The 14,666-nt window shown below is 37.2% G+C and overlaps 1 protein-coding gene across 12 annotated transcripts in view; it reads right to left on the reverse strand.

Annotated features, from left to right (window-relative positions):
- LRRC49 (leucine rich repeat containing 49) overlaps positions 1-14,666 on the reverse strand; it is a 165,318-nt gene that overhangs the window by 66,401 nt on the left and 84,251 nt on the right. For all 12 annotated transcript variants that reach the window (XR_004903811.1, XM_036028582.1, XM_036028578.1 and 9 more), the window contains one exon: positions 1,236-1,383. Coding sequence is in view for 11 of the 12 variants with exons in the window: in XM_036028582.1 (XP_035884475.1) it covers positions 1,236-1,383 (148 nt within the window). In the remaining variant the exon portion in view is untranslated. The remainder of the gene's footprint in view (positions 1-1,235; positions 1,384-14,666) is intronic.

Consider the following 14,666-nt stretch of genomic DNA (forward strand, 5'->3'; position numbering starts at 1 on the left):
CATTGTTATGAAATTGAGTCAGCAGCTCACTCTCAAATGGTTCAAGAAAAAAGCTTTTTATACTGAATGCACAACTTTTCTGTAACATTGAGATTGCTTCCATTGAGTTTTTTTAAGTGTCGAAAACAGTGCATTCTCCTTTATGTAAGGCATAGAAGTAGGTAAATCTCACTCAACCAACAAGCCTCTATTAAACATCACTGCACTGTCAACAATGATGAGACAGAAGAAAAGTGCACAGAACATCTGCAAGTGTTAGGAGAGGAACAAGAAGAATGGCTTCTGCCTGTTAGGACATTAGTTGGGTAGACAAGTATGACATATAAATTCACTGTAAGAAACAATATATAATTAAGTACTAATTTATATAAATGGATTAGCTTCACCTCTTACCCTACTCACCTCAACCTTATCAGCAAGAGCAATGAGAAGTACCCGAGGTGCTCACCTAAGAAAGGCATGGAGACCAGGGGAGAAGTACGAACAGTGCTGATGGTGCAGGCTGAGCAAATGGAGAGGACAAAGAGCCGAGCCTCCGAGCAGGAGCAAAGACAGAGGCAGAACCCTACAGGCCCTCGTATTCATGAATGAATCAACATTTAACTACCTGCTAGCCCCCTTAGCTGCCTACAATGTCACCGAGGGAGAGATGGAAACTGCACACGTTGTGAAGTGGTGTACCAGCTGTGAGTTAACTGGCAACTGAATAAACCCAGCTGATCACTCAGCATTCATATCGAAATTGGCTGAGTCGTGTTCTAAGGTTTAGTACTTCATTTCACCTTGACAACAACCCTATGACGTAATACAATTATGAGCCCCATTTCACTTTGAGAAAATGAGGTATAGAACGGTTAAGTAAACTGCTGAAGGACATGTGACTTTGAAAATAGTCAAGCCAGGATTCAGACATACACATTCTGGCTCCAGGACCCATGTTCTTAGCCATTATCAATGCAATTCCTACCTATTCCAAAGTAAATTATTAGTTAGGTATTAAGCAAGAATAAAAATACAAGCACAGTGATTAATTTAAATAAAAGGCTAGGAATTTAAAGAGCCCTATTCAATGACATTCAAGGGTGGTAAAAATAATCTATAATTATAATTATGAAATATACCATAATGACATTTATGATAATCCCTAGCTCACAATCAAGCAGAGCAGATGCACCCCAGTTTCCCAGTCCACAGTGAGGACGGGAGCCTAGCGAGCACCTCGGCAGCGTTCTCACCGTGACTCTCTTCATATCCAGCTGGCGCAGCTGCTGCATGTTCTGAAGGACGGTGTGCTTGTACCATGACTCTTGAGCTATAGGATTGCCATCAAAAGTGATGTCTGAGAGAGAAGTAGAGTCAGCAAGGCAGCAAACACTCTCAAAACTGCAGAGACAGAAAACACTGGGTTATTGCGAGACCTTCAAATAGTACTTTGATTTGTTTAACAGAACAGTTTCGATTTATAGAAAAATAGATGATAGTGCAGTTCCCACATACTCTCCACCCAGTTCCCCCTATTTCTAACATCTTACATTAATACAGCACATTTTTACAAGTAATGAATATCACTACATTCTCACTAACTCAGATCCATGTTTTATCCAGATTTCCTTAGTTTTTATCTACTCTCCTCATTCTGCTCCTGGACCCCATCCAGCGCACCACATTATATTTACTTGTTACATCTCCTTGGGCTCCTTTTAGCTGTGACAGCTTCTCTGACTTCCCTTGTTATTGATGACCTGGACAGTTTGAGGCTTACTCATCAGTTATTTTTAGGACGCCCTTCTACTGGGACTGGTCTGATGTTTTCCCAGTGACTAGACTAGGGTTAAGATACGTACTAGTAACTAATATAACATCACTGTTGATGTTGAACCCGATCCCTGGCTGAGGCTGTGTTTTTCAGGCTTCTCCAATGTAAAGTTGCTCTTCCTTCCCCTGAATTCTTTGGAAGGAAGTCGTTATGGGCAGCCCATACTTAGGGGGTGGAAAGTTCAGTTTCCCCTCCTTGAAGGCAGTGTCTACATAAATTACTTGAAATTCTCCATCCTAGGAGGGGTTTTTTTTCCTGCCACTTATTTACTTATTATCAGTTTGGATGCATGAATATTTATTTTATACTCTGGGTTATAATCCAATACCACTTTACTTAAATTGTTCCACCTTCAGTACTGGAAGCTTTTTCAATGTGTCCCTTGAACATACTTCCACCACTGAGGTGGGTGTGGAGGTTTGTTTTTGGTGCATCCTTACTTTCTGGCACACAAGTTCTCTAGACTCGTATTTCCTACCCCAGGCCTAGAATCAGCCATCTCCCCACGGAGCCGGGTTCCTTTTACCGCAGATGGTGTTAGAGACGAAGATCTGCATACTCCCATGTGTGCCTCTTCTTTCTGTATTTCAGGTCTTGTGCCCATTTTTAATGGGTTTCTTTGTTTTTTATTGTTGAATTTTAAGAGTTTTGTAATATATAATGGATGTGACTCCTATCACATATGATGTGTAAATATTTCTCCCAGTCTGTGATTTGTCTTTTCATTCTTTTAAAAAAGATTTTATTTATTTATTTTTAGAGAGAGGGGAAGGGAGGGAAAAAGAGAGGGAGAGAAACACTGATCAATTGCCTCTCATGTATCCCAAGCAGGGACCGACCCACAACCCAGGCATGTGCCCTGACAGGGTAGGAATTGAAGTGGCCATCTTTGGCTTTGTGGGACAATGCACAACCAACTAAGCTATGCCATCCAGGGCCTTTTTCATTTTTTAAATAGTGTCTTTCAAAGGGCAGATTTTAATTTTCCTGAGTCGAACTAACCAACTCTCTCTTTCTTGGATCACAAGGTGTTGTACTATAAATACTTTCTCAAATCCAAGGTTTTCTAGACTTTCTTTTAGAAGTTGTCTATTTTGTGTTTTACATTTAGGTCTATGATAGAATTTGAATTAATTATGTGAAAGGTATAAGATGTGTCTAGGTTCATTTTTTATAAGAATATTCAATTGTTCTGGTACCATTTATTGAAAAGACTACTCTTTCTCTATTGAATTGACTTTGCTCTTCTGTCAAAGATCACTTGACTATATTTGTCTGATTCTATTTCTGGGCCCTCTATTCTGTTCCATTGATGTATGTGTCTATTCTTTCAATAATACCACACTGTCCTGATTACCATGCCTTTATGCCAAGTCTTGAAATAGGTTAGTGTGAGTCCTCCAACTTTGTTCTTTGTGTTGCTAATTTGGGTCTTAGCTTTTCCATATAAACTTTAGCATCCAATTGCTGAAATCGACAAAGTAACTTGGTGAAATTCTGATTGAGACATTCACTGTTTTTTAGAGAAGGGAATAATTCCTTTTCTAACTAATACCCCAGAGCAGGTTGGTAAAACTCACTTCTATTAGAGTAATCCATTCAGTGACTATTCAAACAACTAATGTAACACTTAGGCCTAAAAGTACTTTACCAGGCACTGTATTTAATAATTCCTCTTCCTGTGTTAAGATTTCCTACCTATCTTATACAGGATTTCCTACGTATGTGTAAAAAATGTCCTACCACCTGGCTGGCGTAGCTCAGTGGATTGAGCGCGGGCTGCGAACCAAAGTGTCGCAGGTTTGATTCCCAGTCAGGGTACATGCCTGGGTTGCAGGCCATGACCCCCAGCAACCGCACATTGATGTTTCTCTCTCTCTCTCTTTCTCCCTTCCCTCTCTAAAAATAAATAAATAAAATCTTAAAAAAAAAATGTCCTACCTACCAGTGAAAACACCCTATGTGTTGACAATTAAGGTTGAGGCAAGGTCTTTAACAAGAAGTTTTTTATTGTCATTTTTAAATATTTCTAGTGTGTCGTGCTCCCATTCAGGGTAAAGGAATATTCTGCAATCAAGTATTTTACCTCAGACTTTACCTTTACCAATCTAAAAGATAAATCTCATGATTTATATGTGTATTGTGGTTCTGAGACATGCTTAAATAATTATAGGAATATATTTTTGAAAGGCTGGTGCATGTGGACAAAAATTAGAATTCATGCATTACACTTAATCTCTTCAAATGTAAATACAATGAACATTGTAGTGTTTTTCCCACCTAGCATTAACAAAATTATTTTTTTCATCAATATCAAACATCTCAGAACAGTTCCTGGTGTTTGAGATAGATATTTAGAAGATGCTTCTTTCCTGCCCTGTAGTTGTTAACATAAAGCTTAAATCAAATAAAAATGATTCTGATCATTTCCAAACTAAAACACAAGACAAATGTTAAGTGAACTAACTCATCATCTTCCCTCCACAAATCTGCTACTCCATGCATATTTTCTATCTGCAAGGTGATACATGATTATTATCATCAAGTCGGTTGCCACTGTGAACCAATCAATCTCTTACTCAGAAACTGACGATTTGTAATGGGAACTGCAAAGACTCTCCAAAGGTTTTTAAGTGAGTTGGGGATACTGTGATTAGAATAATCAGAACCTAGTAGCATTATGGAGATATGAAAGACATGAGTCAAAAACCAGTTATAAAGTATCGACAGACTGCAGTAATAGAGGTGAAAAACAGTAAGAGCATGTCAAAAACTAAGGCAGCAGCTATGAGAGTCAAGAGAAAGGGGTATGTTCTGTGGGATTTCAGAGTGTAGCACAGACAGAAATTAGTAGTCATCTGAACATTAGCAAGTGAGGAATCTAAAATAACAACCAGGTTTCTGTCTCAGGAGAATGAGATGGTGGTTACAGTGTATACTTTGTCAAAATTCATTTAACTTCACACTTAAAATAGGTGCATTTTATTACATGTAAATTATATCTAAATAAATGGATTTATAAAGAAATTTAAAATATAAAAAATGCATATTGGACAGATCACCTTTTCACCTATTTTATTCTGGTGACCTCCAACAACCACAGGATGGGATAACTAATTTCAACCTTAAGATATTAACTAACGTGAGTAGCACAGGCAACAGAGAAAATCAATGGTCTATGAGAAAGAACGTTTTTCTTCAGTGGCTTGGCATATCTGAACAGAATTAAACAGAAGGTTCTTGAGGGCTACCAATGTGCTGAGACCAGTGCCTCAACTTAGTAGCTAGCACTGAATAGCTTGTTCAGTAAAGCCTGGTGAGTGAATAGAAGAATATGATTTACTGAAATGATTCCAAAGGGCTTATCCTTGATTTAAAAAATAATAAATGAATTTTCTTACACTATTCTTAGAACTGTTACTGAAAAGATATCATGCTATTTAAGAATCATTATGACCTGATAACTGTCCCAAATCAGGTAGATGCATTTTAAAAGTGTAAATAACATGTCCATAAAGAAAGAAAGCGAAGCTGGAAAATTTCATTGTATTGTAAGTAGATTCCAATTTTATTGTTATTTACTATTTATTTACAAGATAGACTACAACCTATGATTTGTTTCTTATTCCTAAGTATAACTTTGAATTGGTTATAACTGTTCCTAACCCTACATCTCAAGTATTCCTTTGGGGAGTGGAATTAGTCTAATAATTACCAATTGGGTGGGGATAAAAACAAATCTAAAAAGTATCTTCACTGAATTCTAATAAAGGCGCATTTGTGGATATAGAGTAAAACAGCATGCCCAGTGAACTACGAAGCACTTCAGAGATCTAAAACACCTGTGGATGCCCAGCTGGTGCATATCTACTGCATCATTCAAGCTCAACCACAGGAGGCACCGGGAATGGGAAAGTCATGGCAGTCCTCAGCAGGCGCTATCCCGGCAACTCTTCCCGGACCAGCTGCTAATACTGACACCCCAACTGAAGTCTTTATACTTTGAATAGTTTCATTAAAGTAAAAATAGATCTGTATTTGATCCATGAGATTCCTCACAAAATTTTATTTCCACCTGCAAGACATTTGACCAATGAACATGCCAGACATTCCTAGAAACGCACTGACAAATGCATATGATTTTAAAAACATTCTCTAATCAAACAAAACAATGCTTTTAAAGTACAAATACAGACAAATGAAGGGTTATAGCCTAACCAAACAAAATCAAAATCAAATCATTTAAAAATAAAAAAAACCCAACCCCCTGGAAGTAGAGCAGTAGTCATAGAGAAGTAGTACTACTTTTAAGAACAGCCTCTCTCTCTTTTTAAGAACACTCAGTTGCTTGCCTCTTCAGGGTACCAAGAATGGAAAAGTTTTGGGCCAAAGGCTGACATTTAACTCATAATTTGACTTTAATCTTTTTCCAGATTACTCATACATTTGTTCTCCCCCTAGCAGTCTCCTCCCAAGGCCACATCTGCTTCCGATCTGCTGCAGAACCTACAGAGGGACAATCTGTCCCTCCTGACCAAACTCACATCTCAAAAGGAAAAGGAAGTGTTTTTAGACTATTTTATGCTTACTTGATAAAGCACAGAAAAAAGATAAAATTCCCATATATGTATGTATATGACACAGATATTTAACTAACGATTCCCAATATTAGCCAAATTTCTCTATTTGGGAAGTCCTCCCCCAAAAGTAAGTTAGGTACTTCAGAAAATGGGGTTTCAAAAAAAAAGAAAAAAGAAAAAAAAAGAAAATGGGGTTTCACTCCTTCATATCAATAAACTACCATGTACTCTGAAATAATCTTAATAAAAAGTTCACATTTTTATACAGATCAGTGAGAATTTTACTGAATAGTTACTAAGTGAAATGAAATGAAACAGAATTCTGTGTGCTCAATAGGACTGGAATATACACAACTGACAAGCACAAAATAATTAGAAAGATCTACAAAATATGTACTTCAGTATTAAAGAATGAAGCACAGTTAAAGAAAGAGCACGTAATGGTGTTTGTATTTTTGATAAAATAAGCTGAGTTTGTGAACTGAGGTCCTTGCTAAAAACAAGTAAAAATGGTAGACAAAATATATTTTAAAAATTAAATGCATTAATAACCTGTTAAAAGATGAGAAATACATAGGTCATAAAAAAGTAAATGCAGGAGGTCAGAGAGGTAAGCAAAACGTGGAAACTGACCTTTTTGCTTTGAAGGCGTTTAATGAACCTAAGGAATGGAGCTTCCTTCAGCTTAAGTGACCTTCAAGGCCAAGGGACCAAAGGCAACTTCCGGGGCCACCCAAGTTGGAGAGTTGTCCATAACTGAGATACCAATGGCTAGACTCTCAACATCGGATGAATTAGTTTAAAACTTTCTTACTACCCCCAAAACATTGCCTATCTCAAAATCTGGGGCTAAATACAAGAGGAAGAAAATTCTTCCTTGATTATTTATAATCACAAAACACAATTTGAAGCCTAAATCCACACTAAATGGATGATCTAAAATATTTCAATAGGAAAATTGACTTTTTTTTTGAAGAGCTCTCAGGCCCGTTATTCCTACAGACACATGATAGAAACCCGTGAAACTCCTCTATAGAGGAATTTACCTTTATAAAAGCTACAAAGAATTTCCAAAGGTAAGGCACCAAGAAAAAAAAAATATCTCACAGTTCAAAAGGAAATAAAGTACTCTAATCGACAGCAGAAACAACAGATGACATGGTCAGATTAGCTCAAATTTCTTTATATAATGGGATTATCAAACACAGAATATAAAAAGTACTACAGCATATTTCAATAAATAAAAGGAGTTTGAAAATATGAGTAAAAATCAATATTCTAAAAGACAACTTCTAGAGACAAAAAAATCTATTAAAATTAAAAAGTTAAAGGCAATAATACATGGAGAGAAAGGAAATCAAGCCCATCTTTCCTGTACAAACTGTTCCTCGGAGTAACTAAAAAAGATAATAAAGGTTTTCTTTATAGAAGAATCACAATTTAAAAAAAAACTTGAAAAATCATAGAACATCACCATTTTGTAATCCCTAATGAAATAACGGATCCAGATAATGATCATCAATGATTGCTAAAATATGTTGGAGAAAAGATGGGGAGCTTTATTAAAAAATGGAACAGCCCTGGCCAGGTTGCTCAGGTGGTTGGAGCACCGTCTGGTAGACCAAAGGCTGTGGGTTTGATTCCTGGTCAGGACACATACTTAGGCTGCGGGTTCCATCCCTGGCCTGGGAGCAACTAATCAATGTTTCTCTCATACCAATGTTTCTCTCTCCCTTCCTCTCTCCCTAAAATCAATAAACATATCCTTGGGTGAGGATTTAAAAAAAGAAAAAAGGAACTAGTTAACAATAGCTGAACCTAACAACCAGTTTTAACATTATAGCAAGCAAAACATATTTTCTCTGTCTGTCTATCTGTCTCTCTCTCTATATATACATATATTTCCCTCCCTTTTACATTTTCTTTCACTTTCCTGTTTCTTTCCTTTCAGTGCTCCACAACAAGTAATCATCTATATTGATACATTTTTTTAATCCTCACCCAAGGATATGTTCACTGATTTTAGAGAGAGATAAAGGGGGAGAGAGGTGCGGGGGGGGGGGGGAGAGAAACATCGATGTGAGAGACACATCTATTGGTTGCCTCCCATACATTCCCTGAACGGGGATCAAACTGCAACCCAGGTATGTGCCCTGAGCAGGAAATTGAACCCCTGACCTTTTGGTGTATGGGATGATGTTCCACCAATGGAGCCACCTGACCAGGGCTATACTGATACATTTTTAATAACTGTTAATCACTATAATTCTTTTTAGTGCATGATGGTCGTGGGAGTTCTTAGAAAATAAAAAAAAATAAAAAATTTTAATGACACCTAATAATAAGTCATTTTTTGTCACAAAGGAAAAATATGGTTGAGAAAATAAATTTTTTTCACATGAATAAGAATGATCTCCAAACTTCCTCTGGGGAATGTTAAAAGACAAACAGCCATATTAAAAATTTAAGTTTATTTGAGCAAAAAATCAATTTGAGTCAGGCAGCATCCAATTTAGCAGATAAGGGCTCCATGGAGCTCTACAAAATGAAAGACTTTCATAGCGAGAAGGGAACAAGAAAATGTTAAGTTATACTTGGCAAACAAGCGAGTTGGTTACTGCAAAGTTACTTTCCTTTAGGGAATGGCAGGGGTTTATCAGGCAGATTACCTAACTAGTGCTTCTGCTCAGGTGATTCCTGATTTAAGATTTAAGATTCCATCTCTGGGAGAGCTGTAAAACTGTACATTAAGTTTATAAACTGTAGTTAAGTCCAAAGACTGTAATTAAGTCTCGGTTTGATGATGTGGAGTTTAGCATTAGTAACTCCACTTTGGGCCTGTTGTTCTTTTTTTTTTTTTTTAATATCTATTCTCACCCAAGGGCATTTTTTCATTGCTTTCAGAGAGAGAGCAAAAGGAAAACATCATTAATGTGAGAAACAGGATTGGCTGCCTTCTCATATGCACCCCGACCAGGGAACTAACCCACAACCTGGGTATGTGCCCTGACTGGAGATCAAACCCACACCTTTTCAGTCTACAAGATGATGCTACAACCAACTGAGCCACCCCCGCCAGGGCTGGGCCTGTTGTGTTATACTTAAAAAGAAACTAGTAAAATAGCTTAATCCATCCATCACAATGTTTAAAAGATCTTAATATCTGAAAAGCTAAAGTGATACAGAGAGAAATAAATAGAAGACTGCAGACACCAAAGAAACAAAAAGTGAAAAGGAGGAGATAGAGATATAAGAACTAAACAGATATAATAAAGAAAAATGTTACACCATCCATTTAGGCACCTTTTGTTACAACAATGTCCCTCACAACAATTAAACGTCTATGATGTCTGTATGAATCTGGCTGACAGAAGACACCAGCAGAGTTGGGTGTCTCAGAAATGTAGGTGATAATTCTACTAGCTTATTGCAATTTACAATGAACTTTTTCTAGCAGTAAAAGAGAAAAAAGCAAGATAGCTTCAGTCTCTGGTGATTTGCAATGACTCTAATTACTAAAGGTAGATTTTAAGATGTGGTATAATGTTCTTGTAATGCTAATTTGTGACATTAAAACCAAATATGAAGTGATACAGAAAGTTCATAATGACATATTTTCTCTTCCTGAATTGATATGTGAATGCAAATAAGCCTCCTTAAATTTACAGAAACAAAAAAGGATTCTTTGCAGTCTCAAACTGTGATAAGGATAACTCTAAAAAGCATGCTCACTGTAGCCACTTTCAACTTTATATTATTTAATAAATACACTGGCTATGAAGCAAGTCAAATATCCTGTGAGCAAAGAGATCTAAATTCAGTATGATCCAGGGTAAGCTGCTCTCTGGGAAAACAACCATTTCCATAGCATAAATATTCCTAACTTGGCCGTCTCAAACCACCAGAGGCCCCTGCACTGAACTGGTCTAGTCAGTACAAGCAGGCTCCACACATAACTACAGGCCAAATTCCTCTTTTACAGTTAATGGAAGGACAGTCTGTCTTGAAACAATTTTGTTATTTGGAGGAACTTCCTCCTATTGATGGTTTTACAGTTTTATCTGAACTTTTAATCAACATAGCCTATACAGAAAAGTGCACAAATCATTAAGTGCACAGCTAAACTTTACACAAACTGAACACACCCAGGTAACCAATAGCAGATTAAGAAAACCAAACATTACTGTACCCCAATACTACCACCTGGTGTCCCCTTACAGCCATTACTCCTCTCCAAAGTAACCACTCTCCTGATTCTAACATGACAGGTAACTTTTGCCTGTTTTTGAACTTTATGTAAATGAAATCATAATGCTATTATTTGAATCTGGCTTCTTTTGCTCCATATTTTGTTTCTTTTTATTTTTATAGATAAACCATAATTTATTTAACCTCTTTTAAAAAGTATATTTGATTGATTATGCTATTACAGTTGCCCCTATCTTTATTCCTCCCCTTTATCAGCCTCCTCCATGCACCCCCTCACCCTCCAGCATCCCCTCGCTCCGTTTATGTCCATGGGTCGTATGTGTAAGTTCTTCGGCTTCTCCATTTCCTATACTATTTTTAACTCCCCCAGTCTATTATGTACCTACCATTTATGCTTCTTATACCCTGGACCTTTCCCTTCATTCTCCCCCTCTCCCTCTCCACTGATAAACCTCCATGTGATCTCTGTTTCTGTGATTCTGTTTCTATTCTAGTTGTTTGCTTAATTTTTGTTTTTTAGGTTCAGTTGTTGATAGCTGTGAGTTTGTTGTCATTTTACTGTTCATAGTTTTTTATTTTCTTCTATTTCTTAGATAAGTCCCTTTAACATTTCATATAATAAGGGTTTGGTAACGATGAACTCCTTTAACTGGACCTTATCTGGGAAGCATCTTATTTACCCTTCCATTCTAAATGATAGATTGCTGGATAGAGTAATCTTGGATGTAGGTCCTTGCCTTTCATGACTTGGAATACTTCTTTCCAGCCTCTTCTTGCCTGTAAGGTTGCTTTTGAGAAATCAGATGATAAGTCTTATGGGAACCCCTTTGTAGGTAACTGCCTCCTTTTCTCTTGCTGCTTTGAAGATTCTCTCCTTATCTTTAATCTTGGGTAACTTAATTATGATGTGCCTTGGTGTGTGCTTCCTTGGGTCCACCTTCTTTGGGACTCTCTGAGCTTCCTGGACTTCCTGGAAGTCTATTTCCTTCACCACATTGGGGAAGTTCTCTTTCATTATTTGTTCAAATAAGTATTTGATTTCTTTTTCTTCCTCTTCCCCTTCTGGCACCCCTATGTTGGAATGTTTAAAGTTGTCCCAGAGGTTCCTAAGCCTCTCAATTTTTTTGAATTCTTGTTTCTTCATTCTGTTCCGATTGGACATTTCTTCCTTCTCTTCCAAATTGTTGATTTGAGTCCTGCTTTCTTCCCTCCACTGTTGGTTCCCTGTGTATTTTCCTTTATTGCACTTTGTGTTGCCTTCATTTCTTCATTTTGCAACCGAGCTCAACCAATTCTGTGAGCATCCTGATTACCAGTGTTTTGAACTCTGCATCAGATAGGTTACCTATCTCTTTGTTGCTTAGTTTTTTTTCTGGAGTTTTAATCTGTTCTTTCATTTGTATCATATTTCTTTGTCTCGGTGTATGTATTATGTTGTAAGGGGTGGAGCCTTAGTTATTTGCCAGAGCAGGGCAACCCTCTTTGCTGTGTTGTGGTGCTGTCTGTGGGGAAGGCATCAGAGAGGGAACAAGGCTGCTTACTAGGTTCTTGCCCCTCTTTCCATCACTTCCCTTGCTTCCTACAAGCAGATTGTGCCCTTTCAGGTGCTGATTCTCAAGTGGTTGGGTTTGCATACATTCTGGGACCCTGTGGGCCTCTCCAATGGACTCTCCTGTGAGACTGACAGTTTCTCCCTCTGCCACAACCCTCACAGATTTTTACAGCCAGAGGTTTTGAGTCTTCAGTGGCCTGTGCTGAAAGTTTCAATGGTCTGTCTCACTCCCCCATTGTTCCTCCTGGTGCTCGAGTGTGGTAAACACCTGAGTCCCCTGATCTGCCGCTTTGACTTGCCACAGGTCCTCTCTGCCCCTCCTACCAGTCTGGATGAATATTTCTTTAACTCCTTGATTACTGGACTGCCAAGGAGTTTGGAAGTTCTGGTTGTATTTTGCTTTTAAATTGGTTGCTATCCTTCTTTTGGTTGTGCATGGAAGCAAAGTGTTTCTGTCTATGCATCCATCTGGCCAGAACCCGTGTTTTGTTTCTTGAGATTCATTCATATTGCAATAGTTGCAGTTTCATGATTCTTGTTGCTTGGTAGTATTCTGTTATATAAAAATTACACTAAATTTGTTTTACTCTACTATTGGAGCACATTTAGCTGTTTGATTTTAATAGTGCAGTTGAGAGCATTCAGATGAACACATTAAGCATTTCTATGGAGCACTTCTGTGGAGTACACACACACACACACACACACACACACACCCCTAAGAGTGGAATTGCTGAATCATAAAATATGCTATTAAGTTCAACTGAATAGATACTGCCCAAGTTTCACAAAATGATTCTGCCGATCTACATTACCACTAGCAGGTGTGGGAGCTCCATTAGCCCTATGTCTTCATCAATACTTACCATATATGTCTGATTTTGACAAATCATACAATCTTATTCTTTTAAAATATTAATTTTTCTATATTTCAGTGGATTCTAATACTGGCTAGGCAACAGAAGCATTTGTGAGGCTTATTAAAAAATATAAAACTCTCGACACAATTCTACTTTTACGACCGAGACTGGGGGCCGTGGAGTAGCGCATTCACTTTTCATCTTACCTTCACAATAAGCATGGAATTAAAATAATAGTATTTTGTGCAACCTCTTCTTACTCTAAAATTATGCAACAAAACTCTTAAATGTGGAGTGAAATTATATTAGCGGCCTTCCCCATAGCTGGTACTTTGTGTCTTCTTCTCCCACCCCCTGATTATAAAAGTTAATACATAATCATTAAGAAAATTTGGAAAGGGAAAATGGAAATGTGGAAAATTTTTGAAAAAAATAAAGCCATGTGAAATCTCTTCTCCTAAAGATATACCTGTTTATATATATTTTAACAAAATATAGATCATGTTATATGAAATAGCTTTGTTTACTGCTTCCTTCACATTCCACCAACACAATTCCATGTCATTATTTGTAAATTATTTTAATGAATGCATCTTATTTCAATGTTTTGTGAATATTCTAATTTATTTAATCTATTGAATTCTAGTCATTTATGGAAAAAATTTACAACATTAAAATGTGGAAAAGGTATAATAAATAATATATATGACAACTAAACCTTGAAGAAATTTTGTTTGTAGTAATGGAGTTTGGGGACTACACGGTAAGATTTGGTTGGCAAAACCACAAATACTTAATAAGATGTAAACAAGCATATCTTGGTACTGGCATAGTAATTAGAGATAATACAGAAGAATGAACTGAGCTGTTTCAATACTATTTCAAATGAGGCTCTGGAGGGAATCTGTATAGAAAAAAAAGAATGAAATCATTTTGAAGAAAGATATAACTGAGCCTGTGCACTTCAAATATCCAGACACAGTGCTTGTCTTCTTTTTCTCTCTGGATGTTCTTGATTGGTGTAATACCTTAATCCATGGTACCTTGCTATTTCACCTACTGCAGAGAGGAAACCATAGACTGAAAGACAATGGAACTCATTCAACTGGTAAGTTTCACGAGTTGGTTCATGTTAGTTACAATGGTGGCAGCCTATATCCTTAACTACTCTTGTTCTTTGCTGCCATCAAAGAGACTGCCAGAGCAGGTAGGATAGGTAGATGTGAATAAAAGTATGCCCCCATTACTGGACACTTATGCTGCTTCTACTTTGAATTGCTATTTAAAAATTCTGTGATGAATACCCCTGTAGTATTAGTTTGCTAGGGTTGTTAACAAAGTACCACAAACTGAGTAATTTAAACAAAAATCTGATTTTTTTTCATAGTTTTGGAGGCCAAATTCCAAGATGAAGGTCTCAGCAGGGTTGATTTCTTCTGAGGCCTCAGTCCTTGGCTTGCAGATGGCTATTTTCTCTATCTTCACATGGCTGTTCTTCTCAGTCAGTTGTGTGGCATCACATTTTGATGCTCATATATACATCATGTTCCTGCACTCATGAGCAACATGGCAATTTCTATACATTCAAGTTCTCAAGTAATAGCTCCAAGTACTAGGTATCTAGCCTATATGGGCATAGCTGCATAGTT

Source organism: Phyllostomus discolor, chromosome 1 (genome assembly GCF_004126475.2).
Source record: "Phyllostomus discolor isolate MPI-MPIP mPhyDis1 chromosome 1, mPhyDis1.pri.v3, whole genome shotgun sequence".
NCBI classification, from domain to species: Eukaryota; Metazoa; Chordata; class Mammalia; order Chiroptera; family Phyllostomidae; genus Phyllostomus; species Phyllostomus discolor.